General features: G+C 47.9%; 2 protein-coding genes across 3 annotated transcripts; both read right to left on the reverse strand.

The window, feature by feature from the left end:
- Window positions 1–325: 325 nt before the first annotated feature.
- PSMC3 (proteasome 26S subunit, ATPase 3) lies at window positions 326–8021 on the reverse strand. The gene is made up of 12 exons (XM_068161576.1): window positions 7906–8021; window positions 7647–7727; window positions 3740–3865; window positions 2962–3066; window positions 2804–2866; window positions 2226–2363; window positions 1964–2107; window positions 1615–1763; window positions 1187–1283; window positions 895–1040; window positions 653–734; window positions 326–536 (listed from the first exon to the last, which is right to left on the reverse strand). The coding sequence occupies exons 1-12, from the start codon at window positions 7930–7932 to the stop codon at window positions 426–428; spliced, it is 1269 nt and encodes a 422-aa protein (XP_068017677.1). The 5' UTR covers window positions 7933–8021; the 3' UTR covers window positions 326–425.
- Window positions 8022–8259: 238 nt separating this feature from the next.
- On the reverse strand, window positions 8260–18502 carry RAPSN (receptor associated protein of the synapse). 2 transcript variants are annotated; one of them, XM_068161577.1, is made up of 8 exons: window positions 17986–18502; window positions 15213–15551; window positions 13266–13424; window positions 12846–12944; window positions 12627–12749; window positions 10010–10063; window positions 9264–9463; window positions 8260–8535 (listed from the first exon to the last, which is right to left on the reverse strand). In XM_068161577.1, the coding sequence occupies exons 1-8, from the start codon at window positions 18199–18201 to the stop codon at window positions 8463–8465; spliced, it is 1263 nt and encodes a 420-aa protein (XP_068017678.1). In that variant the 5' UTR covers window positions 18202–18502; the 3' UTR covers window positions 8260–8462. The 2 variants fall into 2 exon arrangements, with proteins under 2 accessions (XP_068017678.1, XP_068017679.1); XM_068161578.1 differs by lacking the exon at window positions 12627–12749.
- Window positions 18503–19605: the final 1103 nt, after the last annotated feature.

Genomic DNA, 19605 nt, shown 5'->3' on the forward strand with positions numbered 1-19605 from the left:
CTAACATCCTGTGATCCTGTGAATCATGCTCACCTCTCCCCCCTACAAAATGAGCTGGTTCCAACACTTCAGCCTGTAACAAAACTGTACAGTCTATTCACTGGCAGGGGTGCTCTCTGGCTGCAGCACACCAATTCAAAGTATGCTTAATAGAGCAAGGCCTGGTGCTCCTCATCCAACAGTAGCAGAGCAGGATGTAATCCAGTCCTAGCAGGAAGCTCCAAAGGCAGCACAATGGACACTGCGAAGAGGAGGCTCTTGCTTGCCTTTTGCAGATGTAAACCACCCAGTAAGGGCAACAGCTCCAAAACATCACAGATTTGGGTTTAGGGAGAAAAATTCTTTATTTTTCCCAGGCAAAGTAAGCCACACAGTCCAGTCCTGTCCTGTCCTCTGCCATAGCCACCTCCTTGACGAGGCAGAGGTCAGGCATAGTACTGCAGATTGGCTTTTTTCTTGGCTTGAACCTCCAGAATTCCTTCCATGTAGTCCTCATGGGTGAGCTCTGTAGCTCCACGACGGAGGGCGATCATCCCCTGCCCAAGGAGATGGTATTTAAAGAGGGCACGTGAGCACCACATCAGTTCAAAGCAAAGACTCGCTGCTGGTGTTCACACATCCCACAGCACAGACCACTGTCAAGGATACTCACCGCCTCGACACACACAGCCTTGCACTGTGCCCCGTTGAAGTCATCTGTGCAGCGAGCCAGCTCCTCATAGTTCACATCAGGGCTGGGGTAGGAGCAGGAAGGTGGGAAAAAGTCTGAGAGCATGCACCAATAGGAAAGGCACAGTATGGAGCTTCTGTATAACCTCCACACTAGAGTGCTACCACTCCACAGCCCCGAGGTGCCATCACCAATGACCCCAGAAGGCCACACCTCTGCCATACCTGACATTCATTTTGCGGGAATGGATCTGCATAATTCTGGCTCTGGCCTCCTCATTAGGCATTGGGAACTCTATCTTGCGATCTAATCGTCCGGAGCGGAGCAAAGCTGGGTCCAAGATATCAACACGGTTGGTTGCAGCAATCACCTAAATAGAAGCGGGGTTATCAGTCTGAGGCACCTAAGAACAGGCCTCTCCTTCCCAAGGGCCCACCAGGCTTCTTCCCTGGACATGTTTTCCATCCCCTGATAGGGCACCCTAGGGACCTCAGTACCACTGTGCTACACCCCAACCTTGACTTGTGTGTTGGGCTGGAAACCATCTAACTGATTAAGCAGCTCCAGCATGGTTCTCTGCACCTCCCGATCACCAGCCTTCTCACTGTCAAACCTGAAGAGGAAACAAGGATAAAATCATCAGTGTGAACCTGACCACGCTGTCCCCTATAGATTTAATCACATAAGACAACAGAATGACTGCAGTTCACACTCCTGGGCCAAGGCCTTCCAGCCAGTTTTATATAGTAGGAAACCATCAGAAGGATCCAAAGTCTCATGACCCTCGCTTGTGAGACCAAAGCTTGAAGCAACTGCCATCTGTGATGGGTTGTATGCTCTGTTTCCAAACAGGCTGTGCTTTAGGGCAGGCCTTCCTCTTGTGCACAGGCAAATAGAGCTGCCAGGCAGCTCCCAAGAGCTTTACAGTGGGGCCTATGCCTCACCTTTTAGTGCCGATGGCATCCAGTTCATCAATAAAAATGATGGAAGGAGCCTTTTCCTTGGCCAGAGCAAAAGCATCGCGTACCAGCTTAGCTCCATCACCAATAAACATCTGCACGAGCTGTGGACCTGCGAGCTTCAGGAAAGTAGCCTGGGAAGTGAAAGAGAATCCTATGCCTTAATTCTCAGCAGGGTCCATTCCCAGTACCAAGAGAAGCCCTTACGTAAATTGAGCAAACAGATAAAAACATCCCAGCCTTTTTAACACCAGTCTGTGCAACCCCTCTTGGAGCTGCTCCTATTCTTTTTCAGTTCCTACAGAAGCAAAAGGCTTTCAAAGGTTCCTCTTACCTTGGTCTGGGCAGCACAAGCTCGAGCTAACAGCGTCTTTCCTGTTCCTGGAGGCCCGTACATAAGGACTCCTTTGGGAGGCTGTATACCCAAGTTCTCAAACTTCTCCTTGTGATTCATTGGCAGGACAATGGCCTCCACAAGCTACAGCAAAGGGAAAATGTCAATTCATAAACCCATTCCCCTCCACAGGTCTCCAGGCTGCCTGCTCTAAGCTGAAGTTCATAGAGTGCTCTCTTCGGCCATACCACTAAAGTATTACCTCTTGAATCTGTTTATCCAGCCCCCCAATGTCACTGTACTGCTCCGTAGGTCTCTCATCCACCTCCATGGCCTTCACCCGTGAATCATACTCAGTAGGTAGAGTCTCCAGGATCAGGTAAGAGTCTTTATTGACTCCCTGTAAACATAAATCCTTTACTTTTAACAGCAATTAATGAACACGCAGCTGCAGAGGATTCACTAGACCTTGAGGGCACAGGACTACCCTGACACTGGCACTCATCAACCCACCTCAGCTCAGCACAGTGCACAACGCCACAGCTAAGCCAGCATGTTTCAGAATAGGACCCAGTTTGCTTACAACACAGAAGTCTGGGTTTGGGAAGTGTATACTGATAGCTGCACTTTCAGCACATGATTTTAAGTATGAAAAATACCCTCCACAATATAGTACCTTTCTATACTATAAAGATGACTGAACCCATAGTAGCTTATAAAAATTGTAGTACAGAAAGGATCTTGGGAGAAACTGGGACAGATCTGTCTCATTTCTAAAGGACAAGACATAGCAATTTTCTGACTAATGGCATATCCAACAATCACAGCAGCATCACTCACCACTAGGTCTCCAGGCTTCAACTTCTCAGCATCAACCAACCCAATAACTGGGAGGAAGTATGTCTGTAGGAAGGCAACCAAAGTGAGCAAAGCTCAGGTACTTGAGGATAAGGTCCCCTTCCGCACTTCTCACACCTGCCTGGGAACGTGAGTCTCACCTGGCGTGTAGAGGTCTTGATCACAGCACACTTGCCCTTTCTCTGGGAATCCAGGTCAATGTTTGCTCCATCCTCCTCCTGGTCATTGGGATCAACATCCAAGAGCTGAAAACCAGAGTGAGGGATTCCATGACAATGTAAGCAGGCTAGTAGGATGACCCTGGAGTGAACACTTCTAAATTACACACAGTAGAAGTAAAACTTCCCACCATCCATCAGTAGTAGAGTCCTGGAAGCATTAAAGCCCTCCTGTAAAACCAAATTTCTTCCTTGCTTCATGAAGCCACCCAAAACAGCACACCCAAGACACCACACAGTTCAGAACAAAGCAGCAGCTAATGGCACCAGTTTTCCCTCCAATGACAGCAGCTCACATCAAGCCTTAAGTTCAAGTTTCGAAACCCTAGCACAAAACCAACCCCCTTTTCAAAAGCAGAAAGCTATCAGCATATCTGGGCCTATCACACAACTCAGTAACAGAGCCACTGCTTTCCACTGGCTGTGTCACAAGGGTCAGAGTGCAGGTACCAAATGTCACTTGCTCAAGCCTATGCTAATGGAGGCTGTGTCATCCTCCAACAGCTGTGCTATCTACAGGTGAGCAGAGCCAATGCCTAAAGAAGACACAGACAAGAAGTGGGCAAGGGATGTGCACTTCCAGGTCACAAAGTCAACAGGACCTGAAAGCCCTGGCTGCAGAAGCATTAGCAGTTTGAGAACAGGCCACATCTCAAATCGCTCTTCTCCCTTCAAAAGGTATTATGTGCACCACTCTCACCTCAATAACGTTGGAGACAAGGTAGGGCAGGGTTTTGTTCACTTTGATCTTCTCACTGTTCTCCTTGATCTTATCTTTCATGGCCTGAAGCTCATGGGTCACCCTTAGTACTTCGCTCTTCATGATCTGGAATCAGCATGCAGCAAAGAGAGAGAGGAGTAACATTAGAAGACTAAGGCCAGATAAGATTCATAATCCACTCCAAAAGGAAAACAGTAACAAAAACTTAAATCTGAGGAAACAATGGATATAAAGGGAAACCTAAAATAAAAAGAGGAAAATACAGATAATTAGCCAAAATTGTTTAGGACTCAAAGCTATATAATCTGTTCTGGTCTATAATCAATATCCCTAAGCAGTTCTTTCCTGGTGTCACTGGATGACCTCAGCTCACAGGGCTACACTACCACATAGATAAGACCACAACCTAGACCAGGCAGCCCTGCTTTGAGCTCCCAACACACATCTCCACAGGTAATCAGCCAGACACACACAGGTGCCCACCACCATGCACCCATACCCAGCTCTGTCAGTTATGTTTTGCTGGGCTTAAAGAAGAATTGTATGGTGGAACACCAAAGTAATGACATGCAACAGCACGTGAACAGACACCCAGAAAAGCCTAATCTGGAAGCATGTGGATTCAGAAATAAGGTGACTGAAGGTATGAACAGGGAGTGGCCCAACTGGGCCTCGTGTCTACTGAGCACAGTGGGACTAGCAGCACAGAAATGTGCAAAGAGATGTGCCACCAGTGCTCCCAGTGGAACAAAGAGAAGTGTCATTGTTGGTAAGCTGTTCTGTAGACAAACAACACATGCAAAACAAATGCATCGACTACCTCTGTGGGGGAAAAATACTTTCTGTTCTCCTTAAAAGTAGAACATAAACACAGAGTAGTATCCAGCACTTTTTGCCCACAAATCCAGCCAGGTCCTCTGGAAAACAATGGAACTCACAGGGCTATTCAGGCCAAGAGGCACCTTCTGGTTCCACCTCCTGCTCCAAGCAGGGTCAGCTGTGGGTTCTCACTAAGTTGCTTAGGGCTTTGCCCAACTGAATCCTGAAAACTTCCAAGGACAGATATGATACAATGGAACTCTCTGTCCCACTGCCTAACAACCCCCACAGTGACAAGGCCCTTTCATACCCTATTGAAACCTCTTTCCTCTTAAGTGTGAGCACTAATTTACAGTTCAGATCAGCATAAGCTTGGGCTTCAGTAAGATAGAAAACTTTTCCTTGGAAAAGAAAGAAAGAAACCAAATATAGCTTAGTAACATGACAGAGAGCTCAAATTCCTACATCTTTATATAAATTTTAACTTTTTGGAGGCTTTTACTACTACTGTAGTCAATGGTTCAATGTCCAGATGGAGTTTGGTGACAAGTGGCATCCCTTGGGAGTCCATGCTGTTTAATTAATCTTCAATGACACTGACAGCATGATTAAGTGCACCCCTGCCAAGTCTGCAGATGACACCAAGCTAAGAGGTGCAGTTGACACACCTGAGGGATGAGATACATCCTGAGGGATCTGGACAACCTGGAGAAGTGGGCCCAGGTGAACCTCATGAGGTTCAACAATGCCACATGCAAGGTCTTGGACCTAGGTCAGAGCAATCCTCAGTATTAATACATGCTGGGAATGAAGGGCTGGAGAGCTGCCCTGCAGAGAAGGACTTGGGGATGCTGGTGGGTGAAAAGGTGGACATGAGCAATGTGCACCTATAGCCCAGAAGCCAACTGACTCCTGGGCTATCCCAGTGAGGAGTGTGTAGTGAGGAGCAGATAGAGGGAAAGGGTTCTCCATCTGTACTCCACTTGCATGAAACCACACTGGGAGAACTGGGTCCAGCTTTGGGGGCCCCAGCCTAAGAAGGATTGAACTGGCCACAACAAAGATCCAAGGCTGGGAGCACTTCTGCTGTAAGGCCAGGCTGAGAGCTGGGGTGGTTCATCCTGGAGAGGGCTGTGGGGACACCTCATCACCTTTCAGTACTTAAAGGGGATGACAAGAATGCCAGGATAGACTTTTAGCAGAGCCTGTTATGACAGGACAGAGAGTGATGGGTTTAAACTAAAAGAGGGGAGATTCAGACTGGAAAGAAGAAAGATATTTTTAATGTGGAAGGTGGTGGGACACTGGCCCAGGCTGTCCAGAGAGGTGGTAGAAGCCTCCTTCCCCAGAAACACTTCAGATGAGGTTGGAGGACTGGGCTCTGAAAAACCCGATCTAGTTCAAGACGTCCCTACTAACTGCATGGGGGTTGGACTAGATCATCTTTAAAGGTCCCTTCCAACCCAAACCATTCTATGAATCTACAATCCTATTAAGGGAAAACAGCTACAAGCAAAGAAGTTTTGCACTTGCAATCCAACAGTAAGTACATTTATACCCCAGATGAAGGCACCCAATCAGTACACGTATTTCTCAGTGCTGTCTGGATGACACCCACATACATTCTCCTCCCATTCCTGGTCAGGCACACAGTTTGTGATCCTCACTGAAGCAACTCTAACAGCAGATGGTGTCAAAGACAACTAGTCACACCTGAATTTACATACATGGTTCTGTTTAATAGGGAATGTCCGCTCTTCCCTAAAAAGCTACCTGTTTGAAACCGTGATGTAAATTGTTCACAGGAACCAATAAAGAAGCTGTTACATAAAAATGCACTGTTTATTCTATGTAGTTCTATGTAAAAGAACCCCAAAACACCAGTTTTAGAAAAATCCATTATTTGGGAAACATTCAAAGAAAACTGCATGAAGGGAGAGTATGAACACACTGCCCAGCTGTGCTACTCTCACTACGGAACAGAGAAGGCTGCTTTTACTCCTTACTGTATGCTGCAACTTAAAAGCAGGACACACACTTATCTTTGTTGCCTTTAAGGTATCAGAAAGTACATTAGGAAATCAGACCTGGCAGTCTCCAGGAACAGGAGCCAGCAGCATGTAAGGGTGGCAAACAGCAACCCAGGCTGTACTGACAGAAGTGTAACCAGCAGTAGATGGATAAAAGTAATCAGCCCCATTTACTCAATATTTGTTAGATCCTATCTTGAGCATTCTGTCCAATTTTGGGTCCCACTAGAGAGCAAAGACATTGATAAAGTGGACTGAGTTCAACGCAGGGCCACCAAGATGGCCAGGGGGATGGAGCACAGGCTCTGTGAGAAGTAACTGAGGGAAGTAGGCGTGTTCAGCTGAGAAGAAGTACTGGGGACAATATCAAGAAAACCAGAAACTTCACAGCAGCACAGTGTGAAAATGAGACAACAGACAAAAGACTGACACAAGGGAGGGTCAGGATGTACGTGAAGCAAATCTTCATCCTCACAAGAACAGCCAATCATTGGCACAGAATGGCACCAGAAGCACCAGAGATGTGGCACGACCTCTGTCTTTAGAGGCTTTTTAAGATCTAACTGCAAAAATCCCTGAGCAGCCTGGTTATAGCTGACTCCGCTTTGATCAAGAAATTAGACCAGCAATCTTCTCAAGCCCCTTTCAACCTTAATTACCCAGTGATCCTACTTGACCCAGGCCATGGAACAGACTGCACCCTCCCCCGTACCTGTAAGCGCGGGACGGATCTGCGTGCCTTCAGTTAAAGCACCCAGGGCTCTGGAGAACAATTATCCCCTCAGCTTCCTCGGTTCCTTGCTCTTTCAGTACCTCTTCCCTACCTTCAAGGCCTCAACCTACCCTTCCTGATGTAGTTAACTACACCTTTAAGTTCTCAGTACCCTCCTGTCTGCCCCCATAGCTCTAAGCCACTCACCCCCACAGCCAGCCCCGCAGGGCTCGCCAGGGGGTGCCCCGCCGTAGGCAAAAGGCCGGATCTGGCCCGGCCCGGCCCGCTCCCCAGCCCTTCTCTGCTCCCCGGCCCTTGGCCGTACCTTGATCTCGCTGTCGAGGAGACGCGTGCGCTGCACGATCTCCTCCGTGGACATCTTCAGCACCTCCTCGCCGACGCCATCCTAAGGGGCACAACGGCGGCGTCATGATCGGCCCGGCCTGATTTCGCCTCGCTCCGGCCCCGCTGTCCCCAGCACCCGACTTCGGCGTCCCCCGCCCCCGGCTTCAGTGTTCCCCGCCCCAGCCCCGCTACCCCCGGCCCCGCTGCCCCCACGACGGGCGGCGGCCCCGGCTCCTCACCTCAGACTCATCCCACACCGACGCCATCTTTACCCCCAACAGCCGCCCAAGCAGCGCACGTCGCGGCGGGTTCCGCGCGGCAGATTCCGCACTCCTCGTCCCGGGACCAGAGCGGGAGGCAGCGGGACGGGTAGCTGGGTGGGCCCTATGCCTCCTCTATTTCCCCGGCGGTCGGTGCCCCCGGCCTGCCGCAGCCCCTCGCCCGGAGAGCGACCCGAGAGTGACGAATCTGAGGCCGGGGGCCCTGAGGGCAACAGCCGCACAGGTCACGTGCTCCCGCCAAATTCGCTGAGTGATGTCCCCGCCGCCATCTTGGAGCGGGGCAGGGGCGGGGCCGGGCGGCGCTGCCCCGGCGGGCCGGTGGCGCAGGAGGCGGGCGCTTTTCCGGCGACAGCCTTTATTACCGGCAACCCCGTACACAGACTGAGGGGGGAACGGCGCCGGCTCAGGGCGGGGCGGAGAGCGGGGACGTCTCTGCCCGCCGGCCCCTCGTCGCCAGGCACAGGCCGCGGGGCCACGGAAGCGGCGGGCAGCGCAGGCTGAGCCCCGGGGGCGGGTCAGACGTAGCCGGGCTTCACCGACAAGCGGCGGCAGTTGGGGCAGCCCCGGGTCCCGTTGGTCTGAAGGCACCTGCAAAGGGAGGAAGTCGTTCGGAGGGAGCCCTCTGCGGGCGGAGGCTCCCCCGGGCCAGTCCCGCCGTGGGGAAAGGTTCGGCGGCCCGGTCCCTCTCCCACCCGCCCCGTGGAGGCTCCTCGGCGCGTGCCTACGCCAAAGACGGTTCCGTACTGCTGAGGACAAACCCACAGAGCTCATGAGGATCAAACTACGGGGCTGTGGAGTGCGGAAGGGTGGCAGCAGGAGCTCTGTTCTGAAAATGAAGGTCCTTAAAACTGTTCTGCTACTTCTAAAAATAAAATGGGAAAAAAAAATACCAAATACAACAAACTCTTTCCTGGCAGTAGTACAGTAAGAAGCTGAACACCTTTTTCACCTCAAATATAATAGATGAGAGAAGGGGGGGGTGGGGTGTTCAGGGGACAAAACCCCCTGCTCCCTGGGAGGGAAGAAGGGATTCACCCAGGTGAATGAAATAAGAATCTGAAGTGGGCTAAGCACCTACACGGTGAAGACATTGGTGAACAGTCCTTTAGAGGGCACAAGGAGGATGGAGGATATTGTGGGTAAATATCCCGCCCTTCAGGACTGAGATTCATGACGCTGCAGTGGGATCCTGCAGGGGGATCCTGCAGGGCACAGGTGAGCAGGACAAAGGCACAGGACTGTCCTGCCTCGGGGTGTCAACAGCTCTTCCCTATCTCTAGTCATGGCAAGGACCTTTCGTACACCCAGCTCATTACTTTAAGTGGAAGAAGTGGGAGCAAGGCAGTGCCTGGAGCTGGTTGTTCTTCTCCCCGATGGACTCCCCACACATGCCACAGTACAGCTCCATCTCCTCCACGCATTCGTGGAACTTCACTACGTGGTCACGCAATTCTTGCTGCTGCCCCTTGGTGCGATAGATCCTTTCACACAGGCAGTGGAGCTTCAGCAGGCCAAGCTGCACACGAAGGGCAGAAACACAAGACAGATGAAGGCAGACCAGTCTCAGGGGTAGTAGAAATGAGCCCCATCAGCCACCTAGAGAAGCATCTGTACAGAAAGCTGCATGAGGGATAGGGGTCAGCCTAAGGCTGTTAGGGTTTTCCACCAATTCCTGCCATTGACCCTCGCTCTCTGTACCACAAAAGGGCTGCCAGGTTTAAGGCGTGGCACACAGTTCAGCTGCTTATCAGGACAAACATTTTTTAAGAGACTCCTAAGCCTCTAGCTCTCTGCTTGTTCCATACCCTGTTTTCACTGCTTCCATCCCCCTTTGTTTATCCCACTGTGACACCTCCCTCACTTTTCAGAGCTGCACACTGAAGATCACTGGTGCAACTGCCCACAGATGAACACTTCACAACAAAGCAAGTCCCAGGCATTGACTGGTTACTATCAACACACTAATAAGCAATAACAAGTCTGGCTACTTCAACTCTTGGCTTCTTAATCTGCCTGATAGAAGACTGTAAGACAGTTTAGAAGAGAAGCTGTAAGGTCCTACCTTGTTCCCTAGTCCCTCTGCCAGCTCCTGTGCCTTTTCAATGCTTTCCAGAGCCTGTGAATGGAGAGCATGTATCATCAGTTCTTAGTCTGACATATAACAACCAGACTTGTTTGAATGCCTTGGGGGAATTATTAAAAGAATGAGGTAGAGGCACAGAGTAGGATTTAGCTAAACAAGCATCACTGCAGCTCTGGAGACGCAAGATACCTGCCTGACAGATTTTCCCCCTTCCCAAAAGTTCATCCATGAGAAAAGTTTGGTATCTGAAAGACCACAAATAATCCAAGAGCCTTACTTCTGTTCCAAGCACAGAGTGCCAAGTAGGGGTATGATGGTGGCAGAAGTATGATGTTGCCAAGCAGAGAGAATGAAGACTGACTTAAACTCAGTGACATGTGCTCCTTGAGAATGGGATGAAGCACAAGCAAAGCAAGCCTCTTCTCTATCAACAATTGCTGGACAACTTCAATTTCACTTGTACAGGAGTGGAGGAAAGGTATCAGCACCACCAACACACCATGCTCCTCCATTTTCTCCCTCCTGTTCATATATTCACTTTGTCCTACTTGCACATGTATGAAGTAGGAGTGTACTGTTAGCCATCTTTTCCCATCTGAAGGAAAGTGTTTCGCACAGAGGCTGTTGTACTAAACAAGTTCCTGCTTTCCCTGACATGTCACACTGTTCATCACTGTTCTGATGATCATCATTCTCTGTTTTCCAGAACCACTAAGATCTGCTTGGGATTTGTCCAAGGGGAAAAAGAGGTCTCTCTTGTGATGTAGTAATTTTCAGGAGGAACATTTTAAAGTTTCTACCCTACAATGTGGCATTGCTGCTACTCTAGGGGAAGAGGACAAGATGAAACAACGCACTTTGAATGCACAGGCAATGTCAGACCTGTGATGGCAGCAACAGCCTAGGATAATGAAGTTGCAGAAGCAGGAACTGGAGGCAAGCAGGTAGAATGTAACTGGGAGCTGTGCCTAGGAAAAGTGGCTGTGTACTGGAAAATCTCAAATTAACAACTAGAACTAAGAATTAAAATGAAGCATGTGGGGTGGGGGAAGAGCTGCTGAGAAGTCCAGGGGACAGTTTGTCTTGGACAGGAATATGTGACTGCACAAGAGTTTGGGCAAGCAGTGTGTGACCACAGCCTACTGTGGTAGTTTCAGGCTGTGCCTAGAGAGTTTTCAACAGATCTTGAACAGAAAGTGGTAGAATGTAAATAAATCACCACTGGATGTAAAAAGGAAAATAATTATAAGCTCTAAATAATAACATTGGATAGATAACAGGCATAACATTTAGATCTGTAAACTAACTTTCTTTTTTTTCAGCTTCCTTGCTCTGGGAGAGACTAACTTGTGCTTCTGCTTGGCTTTGCTGCATTGCCTGTGTTCTTTGTTGTGGCCGAGTATCTTGACAAACAACTCTCTGCTCTTTCTCTCCTCTATCGTGTACGAGAGGGAAGGGAGCAGGGAGGGGGAAGCTGTTGCTGGCTCCCCTGGTTTGTCCAGGGGGGTTCTTGTGTTGTTTATAAATTGTAGTTACTTGTACATGCATGTAAATATTGTGTATTTTGTATATATTCATTGCATTCTGTTTTAGATTGTACTGTTCCTTGTAAATATAGCATCATTTGCTTCCAACTGAGCTGGTATGGCAATTTAATGTTGGGGGGAATTTTCAACCCACCACACGCGGGAGGACCTGCACTAGTACTGACTGCCTGAACATGAGAGGAAAGGAACTAACTGGCCAAGAAGACCAGGAAGTAGGAGGCAGCTAGGGCAAGAGTAGGGAATCTGCAAGTGGAAACTTAGCAAACTGCTTTATTAGGTAACTGACATTGGGATGAGTAGCATGAGAAATGGAAGCAGACTGGCAGCTTCAACAGGCTTGGGTGAGAATTCAGGGTTGTGACAGTTGAGGAGGTCACATTTGGGATAATGGGCATAAGGTACTTGACCCACCAGGGCACATTTCCCTCTAATGCTTGGAATAGAATACAAATGCTTCTGTATCTGATTGTGATCATATTCCCAAATGATTTTCTACTCTCATCTGTTTCACATCACAGTTTACATACCTTCAAAGTTTCTTTGGGAATTTGATGCCATGCTTGTCTGCAAAGCACACGGTGGAGCTGTGGAGCTGTCTGAACATCATCGCTATCACAACAATGAGCAATGAGCTTAGTCATGTAGCTAAAAGGTAGGCAGTGGAATCTATTTCAGAGTGTAAGCATAAGCTGATTGCCCACAATGGCAGGAGCAGGCTTTCCTTCCTCAGTGCTGGTTTCTTAGTGTAGTGCTTCAAGTCACCAGGACTGATGATGATGAGACCATTCTGTAAGTTGGCAGCTGGACTCAGCAAGGATGTTCACACTGTTACTAACAGATTCCTGGCTGAGAGGAACCATTCAGACAAATGGAACAGACCCTGCTAGCAGAACCAAGGGCCAAGTCTCTACTGCACTTTGAGGGGCTTACAGTTCAGAGAAAGACTACATGGTCTAATCTAATCTAATCTAATCTAATCTAATCTAATCTAATCTAATCTAATCTAATCTAATCTAACAAACTTCCATAGAAATGAGCTTGTAACTGACCTTGTCCAGCTCCTTCTGGATCATCCAGCACTTAGTCACTCCTATTAGCACCTGGACCAGGCCCAGGCGGTTTCCAATCTCTGTCATGATGCTCATGGAGGAGTCATATCGAGGAAACGCTGTCTATAGAAGTGGGGAGGAAAACATGTCTTTGCTATGGCCTACTTTACACACCCTCTTGCTGTCCCCTCTGTCCTTCCTGTCAGGAAAAAGCTGTACCTGCACATCTTTGCGGCTGCGATGGATATCTGCAAAGCACAGCAGACACAATGCTTGCAGGGGTCGATCACCATGCTGCAGGGCAATCTTCATGGACTCCTGAAATAAATGGCCTTTGGTCAGCAAAAGAGCCTGTTTCTGGTTCAAAACAGCAGGGCTGGGACTGTGCACTCCAGTCACTGAAAGGTCAGTTAAAAGGAAATGACACAAACTTTTTAAGGCAAGTAAAGTCTTGTTCACAAGTTCCCATCCAACAGCCATTAATAGACCTGGGTTACTGAAACTACAGCTCTAGGACTGGGAAGCAGCAGGAACATCTAGAGTCAAGTGAGAGTGCCATGGTATCTCTCATTCTCCCAGTCCTGTAAGCAAGATCCCCTTGCAGAGACCTGGCTCTCTGCATCTGCCCACACCCTGTACCTCACAGCGGTCCATTGCATCTCCCAAGCGCCCCAGCTTCCTATAGGCCACTGCCATGTGGTACTGGCTCATTGCACGGTACTTCAGGCTCCAGCCCTTTCCGTAGTCATTCACCAGCTCAGCTGCTTTGCATGGGAAGAACAAGGCTTTCTCATAGTCCTGTAAGCAGACAGACAACAGTTACAGCAAAAAGAAAAGGAGAAAACCCACTGCAACAGCTTGCAAATTTCTGTACACCTTTCAACTCCCGCTGCTCCTCTTCCACATGCTGTATGTCACTAGGTGTCAGACTGTGGAAGGTGCAGTTGCCATGTACTGTATTTGTATTACTCTCTGGGTTCAGGACATGTTAATGTTGGGGGGAATTTACAACCCACCACACACTGTGACAATGACACGGCTTTTGTGTACTATGCCATCAGCCTTGCTCTCTAGGAACCCTTTACCCTCCTCTATAACCAAAAGCTGATAATCTTCTCTGCTCTTCAGTCACCTCTGCTTTCAACATCCACACAGAAGCCCAGTGTTCTCCATATGATGAAGTCAGGATCTTCAAGAGGCTGGTTATTCATCATTGCAGGAAAGAGGAGCACAAAAATCGTGGCCTCAATCAACCCACATTAAGTAATGATGTAACTTATTTTCATTTGCAGTAGAAGTGTTTTAGAAAGAAATCTTAGTTTATAACAAGTGCATAAAATTATCTAAATGCCTAAAACCGGTCTCAAGAAGGTTACATTTGACTAGAAAAGACCTCATGTATTTTAATTCTCCAAGAGGCACACAGGAAACCACAACTTCCTCCCTTCTTATTTCATATCTTAAAAGTATCCAGCACAATGTTATTTATTTTTGGTATTCTGAGAGAAGTTTACTGATAGTTTTCAGCTCTTCAGTTGTCGAGCCTTCCATGAGTAGCAAAAGGCAAGACTTTGCAAGGACACGTATTTGTTGCTGTTTGCAAGAGAAGAAGAAATCACTCCCCTCCTCAGTCCCTGTCCATCTAGCTCATAGCTGTTTGCTGTGACAGTGGTACATAGAATACATTGAATAAACCAGGTTGGAAGAGACCTTCAAGATCATCGCGTCCAACCCATCAACCAATCCAACCCACCCAAACAGCTAACCCATGGCACCAAGCACCCATCAAGTCTCCTCCTGAAAACCTCCAATGATGGCGACTCCACCACCTCCTTGGGCAGCCCATTCCAATGGGCAATCACTCTCTCTGTATAGAACTTCTTCCTAACATCCAACCTGAACCTCCCCCGGCACAGCCTGAGACTGTGTCCTCTTGTTCTGATACTGGCTGCCTGGGAGAAGAGACCAACCTCTGCCCATCTACAACCTCCCTTCAGGTAGTTGTAGAGAGCAATAAGGTCACCCCGAGTCTCCTCTTCTTCAGGCTAAGCAATCCCAGCTCCCTCAGTCTCTCCTCATAGGGCTTGTGTTCCAAACCCCTCACCAACTTTGTTGCCCTTCTCTGGACTCGTTCCAGCAAGTCAACATCCTTCCTAAACTGAGGGGCCCAGAATTGGACACAGTACTCGAGGTGTGGTCTAACCAGTGCAGTGTACAGGGGCAGAATGACCTCCCTGCTCCTGCTGGCCACACTGTTCTTGAAACAGAAACAGAGAATCCACGAGTTCTGGCTGCTAGCTCTGTGTGCTGCTCCTGTGATGTGATCTTTGAAGGCAAGTTTGATCTTTTCAACAAACAGAACATTCACAGCTGCTTCTGCTGTGCTGTGTAAAGAGTATACTAAATCCTCCCATCCTTGTTGTGAAGGAGAGAACTCCATGATGATTTCACAAAGAGATTTTAGCTTACTGTGCTCCCTCAGTACTTCACTTCCCGTAACAGAGAAATAAGCTGAAATTCACACAATTTCCAGTTCTTTCCCAAGTCCAAGAGACAATCACCCTTCTGACCCTCAGGTTACCGCACCTTTATCTGGGCGTAGAAGTTGCCAAGGCTGCAGCAGACGCGACACTCCAGCATCTTGTCATCGTTGTTGTGTGCGTAGCGTAAAGCTTTCTCAAAGCACTCCAGTGCCTTCTGGAAGGTGCTGAGGCCCAAGAAGGCATTGCCCATGCTGAGGCTGACCTGGCCATTCAGCTGCAGGCTGACTGTGGTACCCTGCATGTTCAGGCACGTCTTGCAGTAAGAGATTGTTTTCGGGAACTCACAGAGTTTCTCATTGCTGCGAGCCAAGTTTAGGTAGCTCTCTGTAAGGTAATCTGGGTCTTCCAGCTCCCGTGCTGTGTCAATCTGTACCACTGCAAACTTTAAGTAGAAAATACAGTGTTTATAAAAGTGTGCCATTTATTTACAGATAGCTCAAACACCCAGAGTAGCACCCTGTGCTGGAGCAGTGACTCATCTCTGAGCAGGGCAGACGATTCTAGCAGCACAACCTGAGAAGTATTGTGTACACTGAGCAGTTATCTGGTGGTCTAAGCCCTGTGAGCACCTTGAAGAAACCTCCCCCTCTCCACACAGTCTCTCGGGCAAGGAAGATGAACCAGGCTGGTGGTTAGTGGAAAAAAAACCCTGTTAAATGGCCCTGAAGAGAGGCAGGTAAAGGAGAAAACATCTGAGACAATGCAGTTCAGTTTTCTTTCACCAAATTTAATTTATTCCACTTTCTCTGGAATTCTTAACAGGCTACCTTGATTATTAATAGAAGAAAGTAAGCTACTTTCAACAATATTTTACCAACAAATTGCAGTCTTGATTGACAGGTTTTGTTCTGTAATCTGCAGGACTCATTGCATACAGTTCTTTTAAATGACTTGAAGTCTCTTTCCTGTAGACTGCCAACCCTTCTGAGCAGTGACTCTTTTGTGTTTCGTGACAAAACAAGCACGCCGCTGGCTTGAATTAATACCACTGGCAAAGGTAAATGCTTAGCAATTTTCTCAGTATTTCATTACAGATTATTAGTTATGTTTATGGATAAAAATTCCCAAGGGCACTGATTACTTCCTTATTTTATAGTGGCAACACATGGTAATTTAAGCTACGGGAGTGTTTTACGTTCTTCATAAAACAGAGGGAAAAAAAGCCCAACCACGAATTGCATGTGTGTGGGAGTCTGCACGTTCTCAGCTTCTTCAGCACTTCAGCAAAGCTGCTGTGCACACCCAGTAACATGCGTTAGCTCAGGCTTCCTCACATCCCCTTACCTTTGCTCAGATTCTTCATTATTTCCTGAATGTCACAGCCTCTTTTCTTGGTGAAGTAATTTTCCTCTCCAATTTTCCCCCTTAAATCATAGTTAATTCCATGCCTTTAATTCGAATCCCTTTTCTATTGTTACCTCCTCTTTCAATGGCTTATTGCTAAAGTTCTTCCTCTATCTTTGATGACTCGCAGTGTAAAACCATGAGTTTGACTAAAGCCATTTTCCCTTCCTACTACTGGAAAGAACTAAATTTCACCTACTTGGATCCCACTTCCTGTTCTCTTAGGTAAAACATTAAGGTTCAGGTACACTGAGCCCACTTCTTTCCTCATTTCTTGTTTTCCACGAAGCCTTCAATATTCCCTTCAGGTAGCCACATCTTGCCTTTTTTGCTTCTCTCTTCCCTATCAGTCTGCTGTTTCTGCCACCACCTAATTTCACATCACTTATCAGGTCTTTTTAATTTCAAATGTTTTCTGAGTGTATTGATATCCCTCTTTTCTTCTTCATCCTGAGAATTTGGGTTTAAGATAGGGCTGTAATATATGCATGGGTTTACTAGGAAGATGTGCTCCCTGCTCTAAAGAGAGCTACCAAAAAGTTTGATGTGGGCACCCCATTCGTGGTTTGCGCTAAATGTTGAACGATTACCAGTCTAGTCAGAGGCAACCAAAACTACCAGGACTAGAACATCAAGGCCTTTTAGCAAGGCCCTATTTCAGGCTGGGAGTTTCTTGAGACTATTACAACATCATCTTGCCTCGTCTTCCAGATTCCTAAGCCACATCCCCAAACACTGCCTGCTGCTCTCTCTGTGCATCCTGTTACTTCTTGGATCCACACCTCCTTTCTGCTCATTTAACCTAACACAGTCATCCTCATGTTCTTGAAATATAACTTCAGCTCCTTTTTACCATTCTTCCATTAAGCTCCATACATATCCTCCTTCTGTGTTGTCCTGACAACCTGGGAGCCCCTCTCTGATTGCAACTGTCAGATCTCTCCTGGAATGTCTCTCCACACCTCCCGCCAAAAAAGCATCCTCTTTCACTCTTTCTTCTCTTAATCAGCCCCATTGCAAACAAATAATTGTAACAATAACCATGTAAGGTCTGTATTAGATATCTTCTTGTTCAGCTGCTGTTTGGTAACAGGCGCATCTCCACAGGACTGCTGCGTATTCTAGAGAGCCCACTTGGAGATCTTTCTATATACACTGTAAACAGGTTTACATTGATGGAGCAAAGGCCCTGTTCTCATACCTTCTTCCTGAAGCCTAATAACATGGTATGTCTGTGTGTAGGGAATGAATCAGAAAGGTTCCCATGATTAATTGGAGAGCCTCAATAACCTGGGCAGGCTGAGGGACCAGACCCAGTGAAAAGGAGTATTCTGTGTTATCTTGGGGGATGGAGCTATTGGTCAACAAGGCAATTATATACATGGTAACCCCCCAGCTTCACATTTTAATCTCCAGTCACTCTCTGTAGTGGGCACAACACAAAGCATGCATTCATCTCCAGTTCTCCTTACCTTCAGCATATCTTTGTACCTGCCCATCTCTGCATGAGCAGTGATGAGGCAACCCAAAACCCGAAACCTGCCAGCAGGATCCGCAGACTTCTCCAAAACCCTCATCCAGACTCGCAGGGCCTTTTCGGTCTGATTAGACTGGTAAAGGTGGAGTCCTTTCTCTATCTGTTGCTTTGTCTGGTCCTGACCCATCTCCCTTGCATTCAAAAGCCTCATACACTAACCTCTAAGGACAGCGAGAAGGAAGTGCATAGAAGAGATCACAACACAAACTGCCCCAGCAGAGGAGGGTGGATTGGGTGCTCAGAAGGCTTGGAGCCGTAAAAGCCGAGCCATGTCGGGGGGCTGGAGTTGTGGTAGGCAATGGCAAGAAGTGGCTGCTCAGCACTGAAGGCAGAATCCCAAATCCACAGGGCAAATGTCTTGCTCGCTAGGGTTCCATCAGTGCCTTTGCCTGCCCAATCCCATAAACAAAGAGGGAAAGCACAACAGGGAGAGAAAGAGAAAAATCTCAGGCAACAGGAGTGAAACTCAATCCAGGCAGCCAGTGCTGGACTCCTCCCCATTGGCTGCAGCTGTGCCTGCCAGTCCGGCTCACGCGGCTCCCAGGAATGCTGCTCAGGCTCCCAAGGTCACAGCAGCCAACTGCCACTCCTGCCCACCAGTATGCAGTTTATAAATACCCTGGGGAGAGACAATTGCCTGCAGTCACAGTGATGCCTCCGTTGTCACTCTCCCCTCTCTGGCCATCCCCTTTCACAAGCATTGGTGGTGGTGGGCTAGCCTGGGAGGCAGCTGCCTCAGCCAGGACAGGAGCTTTAGGAACAATACACACCTTAAAGTGAGGCATGTACGTGTGCAGAATTGTATCCCCAATGGTCCACCTGGTATGTTGGCAGGCACAAAATTCAGCCTCACCTTTGGGGGTCTACAGCTGGCAAAATGGGCTGTTTGTGGACAAAACCCAGCCCTGTCTCGGGTTTTCTGCAAACATGGCACTGACTTCTTCATTTCAGGGACAAGCAGCAGCTAAGTATCTTGAAAATTTCTGTTTGTGACTGACCATTGCTTACTGTCATCAGATACCTGTGATGGTCCTCCAAGAATTTTCTGCAGTGATCATCAAAGGTGCTGCTGAAGTTGTGCATCCAGAATATGATCTTTTATGATGAATGCCAATAATGACCCAAAGCAACAGATTTCTGCACCCTCTGACTGTGTGAAAGAATTGTAAGCTCAATTAGAAAGCAACTTCAACTCACCTACACACCTCCTCTAGGAATCTAGTTTCCTATTTCCATTGATGTGTGTATTTTTAATGGGCCCAGTCTTGGTCATCTAGAGATTTACTCTGTCCTTCAGAAGAAGAGATATCAAACTTGGGGGGAATGCCTCAGGAAGTCCAATATTTTTCATATAGCAATGTCCTGGACACCTGTTTTGGGACCCTTTTTACAGGCCAAAAAGAAGAATTCAGTTTCAACAACAGATCCACATGCAGAAGCAGGCATGTCTCCAGCTGCCTCCCTGCTTCTGTGTGAATTTGGTGGCAGTTCTTCCCCAAGAAAAGGTAAATACCAACAGAATTATCTCACAGGCCACCAGCTGGACCATCCTGGC

This window comes from Melanerpes formicivorus, unplaced genomic scaffold (assembly GCF_026170545.1).
Source record: "Melanerpes formicivorus ecotype bairdi unplaced genomic scaffold, bMelFor1.0.p_v2 SCAF_58, whole genome shotgun sequence".
NCBI lineage: Eukaryota > Metazoa > Chordata > Aves > Piciformes > Picidae > Melanerpes > Melanerpes formicivorus.

Bases quoted from the DNA above. Each gene is read 5' to 3' on its own strand.
- RAPSN (XM_068161577.1), bottom strand. From the start codon at position 18,201: ATGAGGCTTTTGAATGCAAGGGAGATGGGTCAGGACCAGACAAAGCAA. The intron at 15,552-17,985 runs GTAAGGAGAACT...TTCTACTTAAAG, and splicing joins GGTACAAAGATATGCTGAAG to TTTGCAGTGGTACAGATTGA. The intron at 10,064-12,626 runs GTCAGTTACAAG...CTCCATTCACAG, and splicing joins TCCAGAAGGAGCTGGACAAG to GCTCTGGAAAGCATTGAAAA.
- PSMC3 (XM_068161576.1), bottom strand. From the start codon at position 7,932: ATGGCGTCGGTGTGGGATGAGTCTGAG. The intron at 2,867-2,961 runs GTGAGACTCACG...GCCTTCCTACAG, and splicing joins TCAAGACCTCTACACGCCAG to ACATACTTCCTCCCAGTTAT. The intron at 1,041-1,186 runs GTTGGGGTGTAG...GCTTCTATTTAG, and splicing joins AGCCCAACACACAAGTCAAG to GTGATTGCTGCAACCAACCG.